We start from the raw sequence: 21147 nt of genomic DNA, 5'->3' as shown, positions 1-21147 counted from the left end.
AAACAAAAAAAACTTTTTTTTTTTTTTTTCAAACTTTTCGGTCTTTTTTTATTTGTTTAGCAAAAAGGAAAAAACCCAGAGGTGATCAAATACCACCAAAAGAAAGCTCTATTTGTGGGGGGAAAATGACATAAATTTGGTGTAGGTACAGTGTTGCATGACCGCGCAATTGTCATTCAAAATGCAACAGCGCTAAAAGGGGAAAATTGGCCTGGGCGGGAAGGGAGGGAAGTGCCCTGTATTAAAGTGGTTAAAGGTGAAAAAAAAACCAACTCACTTCATGTCCTACCCCCTTCATGTCCCTCACTCTTCCCCTAAACACTTACCTGACTTCAAGTCACCATTCCAGCACCGATCTCCTCACTTCCTGCTTTCACAGGAACAGCTATCAAATTCCTGTTAGGAGGGAGCGGGGGTGTGGCTTACCGGCAATATAAGTGTATAGACACATATAGCCCTACTCGGAACCGCCTATACATGAGTGCCTCCTTAGCACCTGGCTTGCTAAAGGAGGAAGGAGCTAACACCGCCAGCAGGGACTGCCGGAAAAGCAACCTATGCAATATTGTTGCACAAGGCAGACACATAGAAACTCTTTTTTATTTAAAAAAAATATATAATAAAAAAATGTGCCTTTAGTATCACTTTAACATTCAGACATTGCTTGCCCTCAAAATCGGTTAATAAAATGGTTAAGGGGTATATTAAAAAAAAAAAAAATCCAATTGAAACTGCATTTAAAATGTATTTGGTACAAACGAGGGTTTCTGTCCTTTGAACATGTGTAAACTAGATTTAAGAACTCACCTGGCTCATTAATGCAGCGTGTTGAATTCTCTTAAACAACCTCTTGGCGTTGAACCTTCTGACTGCTGCTTGCACAAGGATTATTTGCTTCCGTGCATTCAAGAAAGCAGCCCTCTGGCATCTCATAGTAAGGAGAGATTTATACCATTTTTGAATTTTCAGTGCAGCTTCGCTCTTCTTTTTATACATCTGCATAGCCTTTTGCATTCGATAGTAAGTCTGTAATTTTATGGCAGATGCTCTAAGCTGCAGGAACCGTTTCCGACAGACAGCCATACGATAGTAAGATTGAAGTATCCTCGCAGATCTTTCCTGTTTAACACATTTGCGTGCAACAAAACCTCTGAAAGCAGACTGAATTACAATAGCAGAAGTTCGCATGGACAAATATTGGACTCTATGTAGATGGACTTGGCGACATCTTCTATACCAAGACTGTATATGACAGGCAGATTCCACCATTAGTTTGTGTCTCTTTCTAGTCCTATAGCCTCTAAATGCAGCCTGAAGGCTCACCACTGCAGATTTAGCCTTTATAAAGGCTCTTCTTTCCCGATACATCTTCCAAGTAGTTTGGATAACAACTGCAGCCTTGATTTTTCTTGATTTTTTGGCACGGAAAGCTCGTTGAATTGATAATACCACATTCCTAAGAACATTGTACTGCTTCATTGTCTCATTCTTCAAAAGTGTTGCTCTAAAATGTAGTTGTAATGTTTTTGTTGCCTGTAGAATATTCAGGTAAGATCTTCTTTTTCTATGCATGCGATAAAAAGCCTGAATTATGGTAGCTGCATCGTGCATTTTTCTTACACTCCTACGACTCTTCATGCCTCTGTATGAGGCCTGAAGGACAACAGCAGCATTTTGAAGCCTTAGGTAGCACTCTCTTTCACGGAGCACATAGGTTTGATAAACAGAATAATTCTGTTGTAGAACAGTTGAGGTTGTTTGACCTCCATAGGCCATTTGCAGTCCGTACATTCCGGACATGGACTCAAGCTCTTGCTGCTCTTTGCATGCTCCATAAGCGTACTGAAGACACATTACAGGTTTGCGATATGTGAAGAACTTTAAGTGTTGAGATCTGGCTAGAACTGAAGCTCTGTATCTTCTCTGAAGGAATACTGTTGCAGATCGAAGTTTCAAATACATCTTCCTTTTTAAATAACCTTTAAAAAATCGTTGGATAGTGGTTGCTGCAGAGTGCATTTTTCGAAGCCTTCTTCTAACTTTCATTCCTTTAAAAGCAGCTTGGAGCAGTACTGCTGAATTTTTTGTAGCCTTGTACCAACACAAATCTCGCTCTCCTGCCTTCTTTGCTCTGCATCTCTGCTGGACTGTTTGGGTGGCTTTCACCAATCTTTTGTGGCATTTCTTCTGAATGTACATGCGATAGTTGGACTGTATTATGGTGGCAGCCCTAGCTTTAAGTTTCAGGTTTTTGCGTACACTCATTCCTCTGTAACCTGCCTGTATAACTATAGCTGCCCTTTGGAGCTTCAGAAATGATGCACGTGTATACCTGCTGTCAACTGTTGACCTGTACCAAGCCTGAATCTTTCTAGCTGCATCCTGCTTAGATCTATACAAAACCAAGGCCTTGTAATTTCTGAAAGCAGACTGGATCCTGATGGCCATTGCATGTTTAAGGGCAAGCTCCTTTCTTACTTGAAATCCCCTGTAAGATGCTTGTATACAAATTGCAGATTTTCGTAGAGACTGGTATTGAGAATGACAGCGACGCATTAAAACAGTAGCTCGGTACCATGTCTGGATAAGAAGTGCAGATGACTGCAGTAGAAGATACCGTTTGCGCTCAAGATAGGTCCTGATTTGTGTCTGTATAACAGTGGCAGCTCCAGTCATGGTTCTTATCTCTTTTCGGACATGCCAGCCACGGTAGGCAGCTTGAATGAGGAAAGTAGCTTCCTTAATAAAAGAATACCGTAGCACATCAAAGTCTCTTTGCTTGTTTGCTCTGTATCTCTGCTGAATCACACAGACTGCCCAAACAAACTTTTTATACTGGATTCTACACTGGTGCATCTTGAATGTGGCTTGTATTTTGATAGCGGCTTTGTTCATTTGACTTATCCTCTGCCTTGCTTTTGCACCACGATATGCAGATTGAATTATTACTGCTGACTTCTTTTGCTTTAGGAAGGTTTCCCTTTCACGAGCAGAAATTTTAAATGCTCTGTAGTATTGCTGTATGGTGAAGGTCGATTGCTTCAACTTTAGATAAGCAATGTGCTCTTTGTGCATTCTAAAAGCCGCCTGGATGACCGTGGCAGAGGAATTCATTTGTTGAAGTTTCTGTCTGACTTGAAAACCCCTAAAAGCAGCTTGTAAAACAAGTGCAGCTCTCCGAGTCTTTAGGTAATCCTGCCTCTGACGATCAGCCAGCTTTTTCAATATAAATCTTCTCTGAATACATACTGTAGCTTTTTGAAGGATAAGAAACCTGCGCCTTGCCAAACAGGACCTAAAAGCTCTTTGAATGACAACCGCAGCTTGACGCTTCGCCCTAAACTCACGCTGTAATTTTAATGTACGGAAAGTTGACTGAATGCATAAGACTGCCTTTCTTGTGTTATTGAAAATTAGCAACTGTTTCTTCCTCTGAGAGGCACGGTAATGTTTTTGAACTATTACAGTGGCCCTTTTAAGATTTTTAAAAGTTTGCTGTTGTTTGACCATTCGGTACCAAGCCTGGATTACTATTGCAGCTGTGTGCATGCGACATATCTGATTCCTTGCTTTCTTGCCTCTCCATGCAGCCTGCAGGGTGCAAACAGCTTTCTTGAGTTCTAAATATTGTTGCTGTTGCTTCCTGCCTGCTTTCATTGCCCTGTATTGCTTCTGGATTAATACTGCTGCTTTTTTCACCTGGATTATTCTTTGCCTTGTTCTCATACCTCTGTAGACAGACTGCAGCTTAATGGTATTTTGTCTTATAAGAAGATACAACTTCCTCTGCAACTTGGCAGCCAACATTTCACGGTATCGTCTTTGAATTAGAATTGTTGCCATCCTCAGGCGGAGGTATTCTTTTCTGAGCCTGAAAGAGCGATATAAAGTCTGTATTTTGCAAGCTGCATTGTGCAGATGCAGTAAATGTTTTCTAATTTGCCATCCACGGAAAGCAGCCTGTAAGGTGCAAGCAGATTTCTTGAGCACCAAATACTGTTGCTGTTGCTTGCGTCCTTCCTTTATTGCTCTAGAATGCTTTTGGATAAACACCGCTGCCCGTTTCATATTCCTATATTGTGCACGCTGCTTCTGCATTTTAAACACCGACTGTAACAAAACTGCAGATCTTTGCATTTGGTTTATTCTTTGCCTTGTTTTCATACCTCTGTAGACAGACTGTAGCTTAATAGTATTTTGTCTTAGAAGAAGATACCATTTCCTCTGCAACTTGGCAGCAACCGATGCGCGGTATCGCCTCTGAATTAAGATAGTTGCCACCTTTAGACTGAGGTATTCTTTTCTGAGTCTGAAAGAGCGATACGAAGTCTGTATTTTGCAAGCTGCATTGTGTAGATGCATTAAATGTTTTCTAATTTGCCATCCACGGAAAGCAGCCTGTAAGGTGCAAGCAGATTTCTTGAGCTCCAAATACTGTTGATGTTGCTTCCTTCCTTCCTTTATTGCTCTAGAATGCTTCTGGATCAACACTGCTGCCTGTTTCATATTCCGATATTGAGCACGCTGCTTCTGCATTTTAAACATGGATTGTAACAAAACTGCAGACCTTTGCATTTGGTTTATCCTTTGCCTTGTTTTCATGCCTCTGTAGACAGACTGCAGCTTAATGGTATTTTTTCTCAAACAAAGAAACCATTTCCTTTGCAACTTGGCAGCCACCATTGCGCGGTATCGTCTCTGAATTAAGATAGTTGCCATCTTTAGACTGAGGTATTCTTTTCGGAGTCTGAAGGAGCGATACAAAGTCTGTATTTTGCAAGCTGCATTGTGCAGATGCAGTAAATGTTTTCTAATTTGCCATCCACGGAAAGCAGCCTGTAAGGTGCAAGCAGATTTCTTGAGTGCCAAATACTGTTGATGTTGCTTCCTTCCCTCCTTTATTGCTCTATAATGCTTCTGGATCAACACTGCTGCCCGTTTCATTTTCCGATATTGTGCACGCTGCTTCTGCATTTTAAACACCGACTGGAACAAAACTGCAGACCTTTGCATTTGGTTTATCCTTTGCCTTGTTCTCATACCTCTGTAGACAGACTGCAGGTTAATGGTATTTTTTCTCAAACAAAGAAACCATTTTCTCTGCAACTTAGCAGCAACTAGAGCACGGTATCGTCTCTGAATTAGGATAGTTGCCATCTTTAGACTAAGGTATTCTTTTCTGAGTCTGAAAGAGCGATAGGAGGTCTGTATTTTACAAGCTGCATTGTGGAGATGCAATAAATGTTTTCTAGTTTGCCATCCATGAAAAGCAGCCTGAAGACGATTTGCTGCTCCTCTGACATTTAAATAACTTGCTCGCTGTGCTTTACCAGCTGTGTGCGCTCTGTAACGACACTGAATGAGCACTGCAGCTTGTTTCATGGTTTTGTACTTTGTGTAGCAGACATGCATTCTATAGTATGACTGCATCAAAGTTGCCATTTTGTGCTGTGTCTCAATCTCCTTCCTCGCTTTTTTACCCCTCCAGGTGGCTTGCACTTTTCTTATGAGCAAAGAGATGTAAAGATATTTTTGCCTATCCTTTCTGCCAACAAGCACAGCGCGATAGTACCGTTGTATGGTCAAAGTAGCCATCTTCACTTCTTTGAATTTCCGTTGAGCAATATATTTTCGAAAGGCTGATTGGATTGTGATTGCAGCCACTGTCCATTTCTGTAGTTGTCGTCTCACTAACCATCTACGGTATGCTGACTGTATGGTAGCAACAGCTCTCTTCATTTTCCAAAATTCTTCCATATCTCTCTTCAATTGCTTCTGTCCCCTGTACCATCGCTGAATAGATATGGCAGACTGTCTCATACCAAGATAATGCTTTCTTGCTACAAAGCGTCGGTAAGCGGTTTGTATGGATAACGCTGCATGATGCTGAATTTTTATTCTTTTACGAATGATGTAACCTCTGCAGGCTGCTTGTATCCATATAGCAGAACATTTCATGAGCAAGAAGCGTTCTCTATGATAGGCAGCAACTTTGTTTGCTCGAAATCTCTCCTGTATTAGAACTGCAGCTCTGTATATAGCAAGATAGTTTCTTCTTGCCATATGCATTTTGTAGTTGGCTTGTAATGTTGTTGCAGCTTTGTGCCACAGCTTGATTTCTTTTCTGACCAAAAGGCCTTTAATTTTAGACTGGATTTTAACACAAGTTGTCCGCATCTGGAGGAAGAACTTGCGCTCTTTGCGCATTATTAGGTTAGCACGAAACTGAGTTTGGACAAAGATCACTTTTTCTCTTAATACAAGATACTGGATTCTCTTTTGTCTCATTTTAACGAGAGATTGTATCTTTACTGCCGCTGCTTGCACAGAGAGGTATTTACGTCTTTCTCTGGACATGCGATAAAGGGACTGAATTAAAGTGGCTACTTTTCTCTTCATTTCCAATTTATGATTTTGCCACTTCCTGTAAGCTTTCTGAAGCACTAATACAGCATTGGTCTCTCGTTGTAGCTTTATACATCTCCATCTCCTGAAAGCTGATTGTATGGTAAGAGCAGCCGTTTTGAACTGTAAGAAGTTTTCACGATATTTCTTAGCCAACAACCAAGAGCGCACATGCCTCTGAAGAGTTGTTGTTGCATGTATGGTCTTTTTGTAGGACAAAACAGCCCTCTTTGTTCTCATTCTTGCTTGCAGAAGAACAACACATTTTCTTAACTTGATGTAGTATTTTCTGGCTGCATAACATCTCCAGATTCTCTGGAAGATAAAACCACACTTGTTAGTTAGAACATTGAATCAGCCAATGACAAAAACATCAGGTTTTGAGTTTTACCTAGTAAAAATCATGAAATTGGTTTACATTTTTAAAAAAATTACAGGAATTTTGCCATTTTGTACTTGAATTTTGATTTCTATATTAAAAAAAAAAAAAAAAAAAAAAAAACACCTCAGGAAGTAACCCAAATTGAAAAATTACACACACACACACACACACACACACACACACACACACCTCACTCCCATGGACCTATTGGGAAGAATAGGAAAAAAAAAACACAAAAAAACGTAACCTCTTGTGTAATGGACACACCTGGATAACAATGGCTGCAGAGGTCTCAACTTTCTTTTGTCTGTAAAGCTTTAATTTCATTAGCTCCTTATAAGCCAAGTATTTTCTCCAGTGTTTTTGGATTACTATTGCAGATGATGTTCTCTTCAAAATCCAACGTTGAGACAGAAACTTGCGAACTGCGATCTGAATAACAGAGGCAGCCTTGTGCTTTCTCTGCAAATCAAATTATGGACAATTAGGCTAGACATAAAACAGGCAATTATCTAATACTAAACACGGCTGTCACAAGCTCAAGCAATCTAGAAGTACTAGATCTATATGGAAACTATTTCTGAGGCTATGTTTTTGTGAAATTCATGGATGCCAACCAAAAATCAGACACTCTTGCTAACAATAAGAAAATCAAGCCCCATTTGATTTGTCCTTTTCGAGAACTGACCTGTAGAAGCAGCTCTTCTGTTGTCACTTTGTACTTTCTCCATGCTGCCTGGATCACTCTTGCAGCTCTAGCCTCCTTACGAAGATCCAAAAGTCGAGCACAGAGAAAGGAAAGGAAAGTGATGACAATCTGTAAAACAAAAAAATGGGTTTTATATTTTGACTGTCCAAAATTGTGATTTTTTTTGAGCAATACAAAAAAAATAAGAGATAGTAAAGCAAATGTACGTATCTACTTTAATTTCATTCATTTACAGATTGGTACATTGTCAAAAAAGTGATTTTGTCAGCCATTCTAAAACGTAAGTACACTACACCTACTTATATCTTTGTTAGCTTAATTTGAACATCCCTGTGATCCTCATTTCACTTGGATTATTAAGGGATACAAGTTAACTAATTTTTAATCTAGTTCCATTCTGTCTAATGAAGATGCCAAAAAACAGCATGCTTACTAGACAGAGGGGTATCTAGGTGGGGTTTAGGAATATCAGGAAACATCAGGAAAGTTGAGCCATAGATGAGAGCACAGAACAGGCTTTCTGGCCAACAAGTGCAATGCAGGGCATCATATATTAGAAATAGGATTTTTGTACTGGCCATAAAAAACATTTTCTCGGGAGTCCATTAAAGTACAATGGAAGTCGTATACTGTTGGCTTATGTTGCCAGATACAGGGGGGAATTGGACAATATTAAAAAAAACATGTTAGTCAGCCCAGAGAAAACCCCTACTCTACCTAGCATTCCTCAGTTTGTAGCCAGCAGCGCCAAGAGCATGATCATACACATAAGGCCCCTTTCACACATATGGACCGTTTGTTTGTTTTTCATCCATCCGTTGATGGATGAAAAATGGACATCAATGCATTCCTATGGAAAAACGGATGATTATCCGTTTACATCCATTTTCATCCGCTTCCGCCGATATCCGTTTTTTTGAATGGATGAAAGCCCTATTTTTCTTCAGTTAAAATAACAGATTGTCAGTTTACATGGTTTTCGTCCAAACGGTCTGTTTTTCATCAGTTTTTGCATTGGTAGTGGATGTAGAAAAACAGACGAAAAACTGATGAATACTTCATCCATTTTGACGTGACTGAACTGATGAAATGAACAGTCCGTATGTGTGAAAGGGGCCTAAGGGAAATGCATCTTATGTCCCTCAATGGACTCCAAGAAAATTATTGTATTCAGTGTAAAAAAAAAAAAAAAAAAAATCCCAATTTCTCTTTCTCATCCATTGGGGGAACACAGAGAGTCATATATTGCTGGGACCTCCAAGAGCTGTCCCAATTAAGGGGCAGGCAAACAGCAATAAGTGCTAACAGTCCAAACATAATTGGGGACTACTTGCAGCCTAAGAGCCACACAAATCTCTGAAATTGATAGAATGAGGCCAACCCCATGTCTGCTAAGGGACCCTGTCAACATGATCAGAGGGAAGACACGGAGGTTCATCCTGATGCTAAAGACCCAGAAGAAAAAAAAAATAAACAGGGGGGTGACTCAAACAAAAATGACTCAAAACAGAAAGGAGAACAAAGGGGGAAAAAAAGGCGGTGGTCAATGGGGTGACAGTAATCTATCAAAATCTGTTTACCGTCACCCTGTTTTCAAGAATAAAAGCGTATTGACTTTTAAAACTGATTGTCTGGTGCTCCATCTTTTTTCCCTATTCATCCAGATTTCTTTAGCGGAGTGGCTCCTACTTAGTGAGAATCCTCCCAGCCCCAGGGCGGAATAGGATATTTTCTTCCTCTTCTTCATTCGTTATGATGAATTTTACTTGAACAGTATAGTTCTATATGGACCAGATGGCTTGATTCCAGTTGTCATCTAATACACTGATATGATACATGGCTGTTGTTGGTGATTGCTGATTTCAGACGTTATTCTTAGACACACGTTTTGTACTTAGGTCCATACACATAATTTTCTGGAATCATAAAATTGTTCCTGATACGAATGTATTTTGATGTAGTTAATTCTTTCTTGACAAATGTTCAAATTTCAACCTTTTGTATGTTTTTTTGCAAAACTTTTAATAAAAAGCTATTGGAAAAAAAAAAAAGACAGCATTGGGACAAAATTCCCAGAAGTCTTGAGCCCATGGTGTAAACTGTTTTAGCAAGGACTTGAGCTGTACAGCCCTGCCTGCCAGAGCTGTCTAGTTTTACCAAAACTAGACAGCTCTGAGGCCACCTGCATTCAAAAGTTGACATAGAAGTGCCAATATCGGAGCCAACACTTTTGTGAAGACCCTGGGAGCAGAGGCAAGACCAAAGGGTAACGCCAAAAGCTGAAAGTGCTCCTCTCCCACAGCGAAGCAAAGAAAACGCTGGTGTCCAGCGTAGATAGGGATGTGAAGATATGTGTCTTTGAGATCGATAGAGGCCAACAGGTCTCCCTGATGTAGGGATGCCACCACTGTGCAAATAGACTCCATTCAAAACTTCTGTACCCGCACAAAGCGGTTCAGAGCTTTGAGATCCAGGATTGGACGCACTTTGCCACCCTTCCTGGGCACAGTGAACAGGTTTGAATAAAACCCCTGAAAACGTTCCAAAAGGGAACTGGCACAATCACTCCCTGTGACAGGCTGACAGCAGATCTTGCACCGCCTCTCGTAGGTCCGTTACCCAATCTGGAGATAGGCGGAGGTTGGACAGGAAGAACATGTCCTATGGTCGGGACCTGAATTCGATCTTGTAACACGATCGGATCAGTTTGTGAACCCATTTGTCCTGAATCCAGGAAGTCCATGGTTCCAGAAAGAAGCAAAGACATCCCCACACCCCAGAAACAGGTGAGGGCGTCGCATTATGCAGACGAGGATTTGTCCACAGATCCAGATTGGCCTGTTCTCGGCTTACCTAACCATGTCTTCTTTGAACCCCCAGAAGACATGAATGGCTTAGCTCCTTTCTCCTGCGACACGGAGGTACGAAAGGGCCACCTATGAGCAGTAAATGAAGGCCCCCGTCTATTACGTGTGCCTTGCCTTTGGTGGATTGGGAAAGAGTACTCTTCCCACCCATAAGGCCTTTGATCAACTCATCAAGGGAGGATCCAAACAACCTTTCCCCCCATAAAGGGAAGGTCAGAAAGAGCCTTTTTGGTAGCCTGGTCCGCAGACCAGCTTTTTTAGCCACACTATGCATCTAATAGCAACCCCCACTGCAGACACTCTGGCTACCAGTGGAGCCGCATCACACATATACAGAAGGGCTTGGACCACTTGGTCCATTAGCTCTATTAGGCCGGCGAGAGCTGCTCCGTTTCCAAGTCACCTTTCAGCAACTTCACCCATTCCGTTATGGTCTGTGACACCAGAGTGATCACAAATACCGGTTTCACTATTGAGCCCGCTATCACACGCAAATGGCAGGACAGAGACTCAATCCGTCTATCCACGGGGGCTGTAAATACCGGGGACTCCTCCCCGGAACCACAGTAGACTTGTTTAGTCTGGAAACTGGAGGATTCACATTTGGTGGTGCGGTCCATCTAGCAGATACCACGTCGGCGAAAAGGTAGCACCTTTTAAAGCGCTTAGGCACCTCTAACATTTGTTTGATGCGCCCCCACTGTTCATTGACAAGGGAAAAACCTTGCTCAACTTCTGGGATTTGCAGGTGCCAAGAGACACCCGTGTCCCTGACGCTGTAGCATAATCCGCCATTTTAAGGTTTCCCGCACTGACACTAAGTGCCTCCACCAGTGCGCTTTCCCGCGCGGCTGCTGATGAGGATACATCCTCTTCGCCATCAGAATGCGAAGACGCAGATCCACCAGGATGGCAACAGTCTGCGGCGGCCATATCTACCTTAGAACCTGAGGATACTAAAGAGGCAGAGGAAGGCATAGGACACTTTCCACTAGTGGCATTTTTTAAAACGAAATCCACTTTTGACTCCAGGTTTTCTAAAACTGCTGTAAATGCAGATAGGGGCTGCGACCCGGAGGGTCCCGCAACCACACTGAGGCAGTCTGTGGATGACATTTGGTCCTGGGACTCCATATTTACTTAATACAAAAAAATAGTGTCACTTTAAGAAAAAAAAACTGCAAAAAACACGATCCGCAATGCTGCACCAGCAGCACCACAAGTCCCAGCCCTAACACAGCCTGCAGCAGGGTGAATGAGAAATACCTACAGGGACCCCAGTAACATACCACCAAAATAATATGGAGGGATATAGAAACGTGAAAAAAAAAAACTATCTGACACAGGAACAGGAAATACCTGGGTCATATACTAGAGTCACCCTAGCTTCTGCCTGCTGTCCAGCGACTGTGGACTCCAAGAAAATGGCCACCCCATGTATTCCTACGGGGGAACTACCAAAACATGGCCGCCCATGCATTTCAATGGGAACATTTTTACATTGATGCAGAGCCAAACTACAGCAAAATTGCGCCCCCCACTGTGCGCCATGCGGTCTCCAGGACCCCCAAGGGGGTCAGACAGTGGCAGGGGGGTCCCCCACCAGGATACCCCCCCGTCCGCAGAACCGCCGCAATGCATCCGCTTCCCTGAGGTAAGAACCTGCTTGTCGGGGAGGAAAAGCCTAAGGGGGGGGGGCCTGGTATCACGAAAGGCCAGGGGAACCGAGAGATAAGATTTTCCCAGGCAGGGGCCCACGTCCACACCGAGACCGCCAGAGAAATGGGGGGACACTTACTCAATATACCAACGGCATCAGGTGGGCACCACTCTGAACAGACTACCTCTCCACCCGGGTAGGGGGTGCTGACAGCCAAGCGGTACGCTGCGACTCAGGCATCCCAGGTCATGTGCGTCCCGGAAAAAAAAAAAAAAAAACAGCTAAGACCGAAGTCCCAGCAGGGAACTAGGTCCTGCTCCTAAACTAGGCAAAAAATAAACTGAAGCCTATAGCAAAGTGTGTGGGTGTATGCCTGCAGGGACAGCCCCATAGGGGTGCTAAAGCTTTTTCCTGCCTAGTGTTCTACTAGGGGGCAGCATAACCCAATGGTGAAGAATTATATGGAGCTGCATCGGTCAATGAATGATAGAGAATATATTATTTGATAAACAGAAGAGCAAAATATTGTGCAATATAAACAAACTGCCTTGATTTTATTTCGTAAGGTCTCTGTTTTCAGAAAATATATAAATGTATGGGGGTTTAAAAAGTGCATTTTCATGTACAAAATGTGCATTTTGCTGTATGTGCAGAATGAAAAAAAAAAAAAATGGTTCTAAAAGCAAAAGAGTTAAAAATTTAAACCAGGCTGATATTTGTTGTGAAAGCCCTGTGAAAAGCCAAAAATAGGATTTTAAATATTGCGATGACAGCAAGTACATAGTATGATGCCAGGAGCAAACAGGGCGTATACAGTACAGGAATTTTTGCAGAACTGGTTGGTCCACATTGAAATATTCCATTTTCACAAAGTACAACAAAGCTAAACTCATATTAAACAGTTTTGAGTAACGTAACCCTAGAGCGGCTGAATGCTTCACTGTATACCACCCTGTGCACACTGTAATGTATTTCTCTATCTTACTATTTATAATAATTTAGACCTAGTTATGAGGCTGTATAAAAGCTTCTATTTTTTTTTTCCTCTCGCAGTGATAAACAGGCAGGTCAGTAGTCTTAAAATTAGTGTCTTTCAACCCTTTTAACTACTTGCTGACCACCCCACGCAGATTTAATGCGGCAGGGCAGCTCAGCTGTGCATAATCACGTAGATCTAGGCGATTATGTGTACGCGCTCCTGCTGTGATTAGACACAACAGGAGCCAGACCGCTTGAGGAGTGGGCTCGATCGCCGCCGGCCTCCCACGATCTTTGGGGAAACTGACAGGAGAGCCGCCTGCCTATGTAAACAAAGCAGGAGGCTCTCCTGTCAGGCACAGTGAGATCGTGTGTTTCAGCAAAGCTCAAACACCGATCTCGGTGTGTCTTTCACAGAGCCCTCTCCCTCCACAGTTAGCAAGCACATTTAGGCTTACATTAACCCCTTGATCACCCCCAGTATTAACCCCTTTCCTGCCAGTGTCATTTATACAGTAACAGTGCATATTATTTAGCACTGTTTACTGTATTAATGTCACAGGTCTCAAAAAGTGTCAAAAATGTCAGTTAGGGGTCCGATCTGTCCGCCGCAATGTCACAGTCCCGCTAAAAAAAAAAAAAAAAAATGAAATAGTCCAAAAATCGATCACGTAGTTTAACGTTATAACTTTTGCGCAAACCAAATAATCTACTACATTTTTTAGGATTTTTTTTTTACCAAAAATATGTAGCAAATACAAATAGGCCTAAACTAATAAAAAAAGACCTCTGCATTACTGTAAAAAAAAAATCTTTTACCGTTACAACCACTTTTAGGCTTTAAAAATATTGTAAAGGAAAGTTTCTTTTTAAAAAATAACAAACCGGTTATACCTGCTCTGTTCTTCCCAGCTTTGAGGAAGGGGGAGCGCCCTCAAAATGCGTCAGATTGGCTATACAGCGGGATACAATTGGAGCATACATATCTTCCACTATATGGTGGTTTATATGTTTTTACCAGTTGCACATTTGTAAGTATCCAGATTTTATCCATTCTATTTGCTCAAATAGATTTCTTGCGATAATGCACTAGATGCTTGCTCCTTCATGTCTCCTTGTTTTTATAATTTTATTTTAAGAACATTTGGGTTTCCTTAAGATAATTCTTCCTTTTGGAGATAAGAAAGGGTGTGGGAGCTGGGCATGTGTAAAGGAGAAAAAAAGAGTTTGGTCACCCTCGTCCCCTTACTGAAAGTAGGCAAACAAGAGGAAAACCCCCTAATTGGGACTATATCGGATAACAACTCAAAATGAAAATTTTAACAAAATTTTATTAACACATAATACAGACAGAATCCCAGGTTCCTCCATGTTATTGTCACCATCCATCAGAATCATATTCAGTCGCCCACATTTTTAAGTGTTTGTATAAAACTCTATTCATGCTATACAAAATTTATACTTGTTCAATTGTCTGTATTATGCGTTAATAAAATTTTGTTAACATTTTCATTTTGAGTTATAGTCCCAATTAGGGGGTTTTCCTCTGGTTTCCTTTTGGAGATGGGCAACATACATTTTTCCTATTTTTGCATTATATATGTTACTTATTTATGAAGTGTCTCCTTGATCCCGATTTGGGTTCCCTTACACATTTTTGGGGGAACGGTCATACTTTGGTATGACCAGTAGATGGCCTTTCAGAGATTCATTTTTTGCATAGTTACATTGATCCAGCTTGGCCATTGCCACTGTCTTCCTGGTCCCGCGCTGAGCAGCTGGGCTCCCCTGATAAGCATTGCAAACCTGTAATGTAACCTGTTCGGCACAGGCACCATTCACATAGCGCCTTGCATTTTCCTCAATGAAAGCTAAGTGTTCACTGATTCGAGGAGGTGGAGTGGTGACGTCAAATCTGGAAACGTGTTAGACATCCTGGGGTAGTTTTGCAGCACGGCAGCCACTTGGCATTCAGACCTGGAAGACTGGTAACTACTACAGTGATTCTCCTCTTCCACAGGGATCCAACATATGCATACTTACATTGGTCCAAATTGGAGCTGGATTTATACCTGCAGACTGCACGGAAAATGACTGCATGGAATATGATCCTTGTGTGCAGGGTGGGATTAGTGAAGTAAAAGGCTCACTGCTAAGGAGGCAGGGAGTGCCTCAAATTTTGATCACTTGACAGCAAATGGAGCTGCGTTTAACTGTAGTCCTAAAGACTACAATAAAAGTAATTCATGACCATGGAGCACTGGAGAAGAGGGAGGAAGAGTGGTCATTTAAACTAAGGAAATTCAAATCTGGAAGTCAAGCAGTAGTGTTTTGAGTAAATATAATGATATATATATATCAAATTATATTTTATATATTTATATATATTATATATAATTTTTTTTTTTTTAAACACATTTGGAAAATAATTTCTTCCTTCAGTTCTACTTTGAAGTGGTTCTAAAAGGCAGCAGTTTTTTTTTACTTTAATGCATTAAGATTAAAAAAAAACCTGTGTGCAGCATCCCCCTATCTCGATCCAGCGATGTGCATGAGTGCCTCGGCCATCCAGAATCTCTCCCTCCTGATTGGCTGAAACTCAGCAACCACGCCATTGGCTCCCGCTGCTGTCAAAGCCACTTAGCCAATGAGGAAAGAGCAGGGGCGGGGCCGAACCACAGCCCTGTATCTTAAAACGACACAGAGAACTGCGGCTTGGCTCCGGTGCCCCCATAGCAAGCTGCTTGTTGTGGGGGCACTTGGCAGGAGGGAGGGGCCAGGAGCACCGAAGAGGAAACAAAGACGAGGAGGATCTGGGCTGCTCTGTGCAAAACCAAATACACAGAGGAGGTAAGTATAACATGATTGTTATTTTAAAAGAAAAAAAAAACAAACAAACGGGACTTTAGTATCACTGTAAGGGCCGGTTCACATTATTGCGAGTGCGGCGATCGCTTGTAATTCGAAGCGCACTGCTCCTTCATTACATGCGATCGGATGTGCGGATGCGAATTCAGCCATACACTTTGTATGGCTGAATTCGCACTGTATCCGCACCAAACTCGCATATGACCCTTTTTTCAGCCGCATCAGGATCCGATCGCACAGTGGTTCACACTTGTGTGATCCGATCTTATGCGAACTGACAGATCGCACTGCGATATGCGATCAAACTGGGGGTGTCGTTAACATTTAATTGACACCCCCTGCGTATCGCATATGGCAGTGTGAACTGCCAGATGTGCGGGTTTGATGCGGGAACAGGCTGCGAATTCGCAGCCTTCCCGCATCGCACAAGTGTGAACCGAGACAAAACTAAGTCACATACTAAGAGACTAAGACGGATCTTGTGCCTGATAATATTTCTTTACCTTTTCATCTGGGATTGTATTAGACGTATCGGAGTGATGGATCATGGCAGGAATTCCCCCCAGATTAGACACTGCAGTTTGCAGAAGAGTGAAGTTTGTTCTTTCATTAGCCAATAATTCCTTATACAAGGCTGAGGTGGTGAAACCTGTAAAACAATAAATGGAAATCATGGTCATGAATATCCTTTATGGTGTCAGGTCATGTAAAACTGGCTGGATATAGGTGGAGGCTGATGGGTTAAAATTGTAAATTGGCTTCTTAGATATCAAATACTCCAGAGCTAAAATTTTGTCCAATTTACCAATGTTCTGGGCATGCATTTTTAAAAAGACCGCAGTCAAAGCAATTTCCAATCTATTGTACATTTATATTGTGGCTGCGCATAACTAAGTGCTTGGTGTAATAACTAGATTACATCATTTGCAGTAATCCTCCGATCATATATAATGAGTATGAGCATGATTTGCACTTTAAAGCAATAGTAGCTAAACAAGACTTACCTTCATCACACATTCCAGACCACATATCAACAGAGTTATCAGAATCAGAGGAAGAATTCAGCCCTACTGTCCCACTTTCATTACATTCTATGGTCTGTGTAGTTCGCTGACTAATAGCATCTAATGCCACGTAGCTGGGGTGGTAATGGTTAATTAGGTAACAAAATACTCTCCCATCAGAAAAGGACACAGTGAAGTTTTCAACCTACAAGCAAAAACAAATACACAGGTTAGCTCAGGGAATTCCACTGGAAAGGTGAATCAAATGCAGCAGCTTTTGACCAATACAAGTATTCTGTGTTAAAGCGTATTTAACCCCAAGAACAAAAATTAATAGTATTGCAGCTTATTCTCCCTATATGTGGTAACTGCCTTCGTTTTTTTGCGCACACTTTTTTTTTCTCCTAACTTTAATCTGGTAATCCTTGCTGGAGATTTAAAATTTCGGGAAGATTTGAAGCCATGAGAAAATAAATAAATAAAATAATGTATGTTTCTGAGACTAGAAAATAAGAGAACACGTTAATATACGAAAAAGGTTCAAACAACATAGTTTTTCCAACGACTATAGAATCAAACACAATAGAGATCCAATATCACTCTATGAGTTTCTATGGAATGAATAGGATATATAAAACATTGAAAGGGTAGTGATATGTGCAGGCAAATCTCACAGATCAAAACCCAGTGGATTTATCGGCTCAATACCCTAAAACCACTGGGTTTGAATCTGGATATAGATCAACTGCTTGATTAATGATTTCTAGATTGGCATACACATAGTATTGGAATTGTATGCATTGTTGGGGTGGAATTTTGTGGGTATATAGAGTTAGGAGCTTGACTGACTGCAAAAATGTTATTACATGAGATACAAGTATTCGCCACTAGATGGCACTATTGTGTATATACTGTAGAAAGATTGAAATGGGTATTTTAATATAGAATGATAAACTAGAGATTTTTTTGGATCATATGGGAGAAATTAGTCCTTTAACATGTTTTTTAACCACTTTGACAAAGCTTTTTTCTGACACTTGTTGTTTACAAGTTAAAATCTTTTTTTTTTTTTGCTGGAAAATTACTTAGAACCCCCAAACATTATACATATTTTTTTTAGCAGAGACCCTAGAGAATAAAATGGAGATTGTTGCAATATTTTTTATCACACCGTATTTGCGCAGCGGTCTTACAAAATGCAATTTTTTCAAAAATTCACTTTTTGGAATTAAAAAATTAGAACAAACAGTAAAGTTAGTCCAATTTTTTTCTAAAATGTGAAAGATAATGTTACGCCGAGTAAAGAAATACCCAACATATGCTTCAAAACTGCACACGCTCGTGGAATGGTGACAAACAATGGGACTTAATCCCCATAGGCGACACTTTAAACATTTCTACAGGCTACCAGTTTAGAGTTACAGAGGAGGTCTAGGGCTCACATTATTGCTCTTGCTCTAACAATCGCGCTGATACCTCACGTGTGGTTTGAACACCGTTTACATATGTGGGCAGGACTTGCATATGTGTTCACTTCTGCGCGCGAGCGAAGGAGGACAGGGCGCTTAAATTATTATTTTTTATTCCATATTTTATCAATTTTTTATTTTTACAGTTTAAAAAAAAAAAAAAAAAAAAAAATAAAATTATTATATATATATATATATATATACACACACACACATACATACATGTTTTGATCATTTTTATTCCTATTACAAGGAATGTAAACATCCCTTGTAGTAGAAATAAGCATGACAGGACCTCTTTAATATGAGATCTGAGGTCAAAAAGACCTCAGATCTCACATCTACACTAAAAGAGAAAAAAAAAAAAAAAATTTATTTTTTTTTCCATGAAGAAAAAAAATGGGCTCTTTAAATCCATTGCTAGGAAGCGACGTATGACGTTGCTCCGGTCCTCCAAGGCCATAGAGTCGAGTGATGGCCATCTTGCTCTCACTCGACTTCCTGCCTGAGAGGATAGCGGACCGGATCGTGTTCCCTGCTATCAGCGGGTCTGATAAGCCGAGAAAGCGACCGGGAAGCGGCGGGACCACCCTTATGTTAAAGCGGACCGCCCGCGGTTTTAAAAAAAAAAAATACCGGGGTTATGGCAGCTATCTGCCGCCATAACCCCGGTATTTAACAACAAAGTACCAACGTATATTAAGTTAATTATTGTTTGAAAAAACGGAATTTTTGTAAAATCTTACCTGTAAAATTCCTTTCTCTGAGTCCTCCAACAGTCGCCGCTATCTTCATATTCGTCACAATGGTGTATTAGACTTTTCTCCGAAGGAGTAGCTAGGCAACAGAATATGTTAACATTAAAGCTTTTAACATATCCCACCCACAGGGGGTGGTCCCCTCAGTCAATACCCTCCTACTTCCTGCATCCATATCTCAGTTTCAGTGGAATAGCAGTAGAGTATACAACCAAACCCCAAAAGAGGGGCGGGGGCGGCGACTGTCGGAGGACTCAGAGAAAGGAATTTTACAGGTAAGATTTTACAAAAATTCCGTTTTCTCTTACGTCCTCCGACAGTCGCCGCCATCTTCATATTCGTCACAATGGGGACGTCCCAAAGCAGTGCAAACATGAGGGGTGGGAAACGCAGCCGCGCCGTAAGGCAACGCAGTCTCCATATCAAAGAAAGGAACCTTACCAAAGGAAGGAAACCAGCTGGGCAACATGAAAAAAAACTCGCTCAACAGGAGCAACAACCCAGGAAAAGCAAATAACCCAGGGATAAAAAACATATCCCAAAACGCCAGGGGTCCAAAACAAGGGACCCTAGGGAACTGCCGCACTAAGAACCTTGCGGCCAAAGGAAGCATCTGCCGATGCCTGAACATCCACTCTGTAGAATTTTGTGAAAGTGTGTACGGTCGACCAGGTCACCGCCTTACACACCTGGGCCACAGAAGCCCCATGACGACAGGCCCAAGACGTACTCCGAGATCTAGTAGAGTGCGCCTTCACAGGCACAGAGGGAACTTTTCCCTGCAAAGCATATGCCTGTTCAATGGTCTGTCTGATCCATTTGGCGATGGTAGAAGCCGACGCCGCCATGCCCTTCCGAGGACCTTCCGGAAGAACAAACAAAGAATCCGTCTTGCGAAAAGACTCAGTCGATTTAAGGTAAACCCTTATCGCCCGAACAACATCCAAAGAGTGCAACCTCACCTTCTTTGGATGTTTAGGCTTCGCGCAAAGCGAAGGCAAGACAATATGCTCATTTAGATGAAATTCCGAAACTCGCTTCGGAAGAAAAGAAGGATTAGGTCGCAAGACCACCTTATCCAAGTGAATGACCACATACGGAGACTTGCAGGACAAAGCCGCCAGCTCCGGCACTCTGCGAGCCGAAGTGATCGCCACCAAAAAGGCGACCTTTTTGGACAACATAGACAACGAGATCTCCCTGATCTGTTCAAAAGGAGCACGTTGTAACACAGATAGAACGAGATTCAAGTCCCAAGGAGGCAGAGGTTCCCTCCTAGGAGGGACCAGATGCCGCACCCCTTGAACAAAAGTGCCAACCAAGGAGTTAGAAGCCACAGGACGTTGAAAAAGAATGGCCAGCGCAGACACCTGACCCTTGATCGTAGCCAGTGCCAAACGCTGGTCGACACCCGTTTGAAGGAAGGACAACACTCGAGAAACCGAGTACGTGCGAGGTGAAAACCCCCTGGACTCACACCAGGCAAAATAGGCCTTCCAAGTACGGTAATAGACCTTCCCTGAGGAAGGTTTCCTCGCGTTGATCAAAGTGCGAATGACCTCAGGGGAGAGACCCCTATCCTTTAGGACCTCGGTCTCAACAGCCAGGCCGTCAAAGCCAGCGACTGTAAAGCAGGATGGAATATCGGCCCTTGAGACAGGAGATCGTCTCGAAGAGGTAGACGCCACGGGGGGGTCGACCGCCAGATTCACGAGGTCTGCGTACCAGGACCGGCGAGGCCAGTCCGGCGCCACAAGAATCACCGTGCTGCGTTCCGAGTGCAACCTGCGAAGGAACCTGGACAGCAATTGAATCGGTGGAAACGCATACATCAGTCTGTACTGATGCCACGGGACCACCAACGCCTCTGCCCGAGGGTCGCGCGTCCTTGCCACGAACCTTCTCACCTTGTTGTTCAGACGAGACACGAACAGGTCCACATCTGGAAGACCCCACTTCGCGCACAACATCTGAAAGACAGCTGGGTGGAGAGACCATTCCCCCTGATCCAGGGTCTGGCGACTCAGATAGTCCGCCTGCCAGTTCT

The 21147-nt window shown here is 42.2% G+C and overlaps 1 protein-coding gene across 1 annotated transcript in view; it reads right to left on the bottom strand.

Annotated features, from left to right (window-relative positions):
* Window positions 1-21147, bottom strand: part of ASPM (assembly factor for spindle microtubules) — a 147933-nt gene that overhangs the window by 32844 nt on the left and 93942 nt on the right. Inside the window, exons 15-19 of the mRNA XM_082266196.1 lie at window positions 16874-17078; window positions 16373-16518; window positions 7476-7604; window positions 7055-7249; window positions 808-6720 (exon numbers count right to left, since the gene is read on the bottom strand). Coding sequence (XP_082122322.1) covers window positions 808-6720; window positions 7055-7249; window positions 7476-7604; window positions 16373-16518; window positions 16874-17078 — 6588 coding nt within the window. The remainder of the gene's footprint in view (window positions 1-807; window positions 6721-7054; window positions 7250-7475; window positions 7605-16372; window positions 16519-16873; window positions 17079-21147) is intronic.

The sequence above is a fragment of the Pelophylax lessonae genome (assembly GCF_965119305.1).
Source record: "Pelophylax lessonae genome assembly, chromosome: 8".
Taxonomy (NCBI): Eukaryota; Metazoa; Chordata; class Amphibia; order Anura; family Ranidae; genus Pelophylax; species Pelophylax lessonae.
Note: the sequence above shows the minus strand (reverse complement) of the source record. Positions and strands in the feature narration are given on the sequence as shown.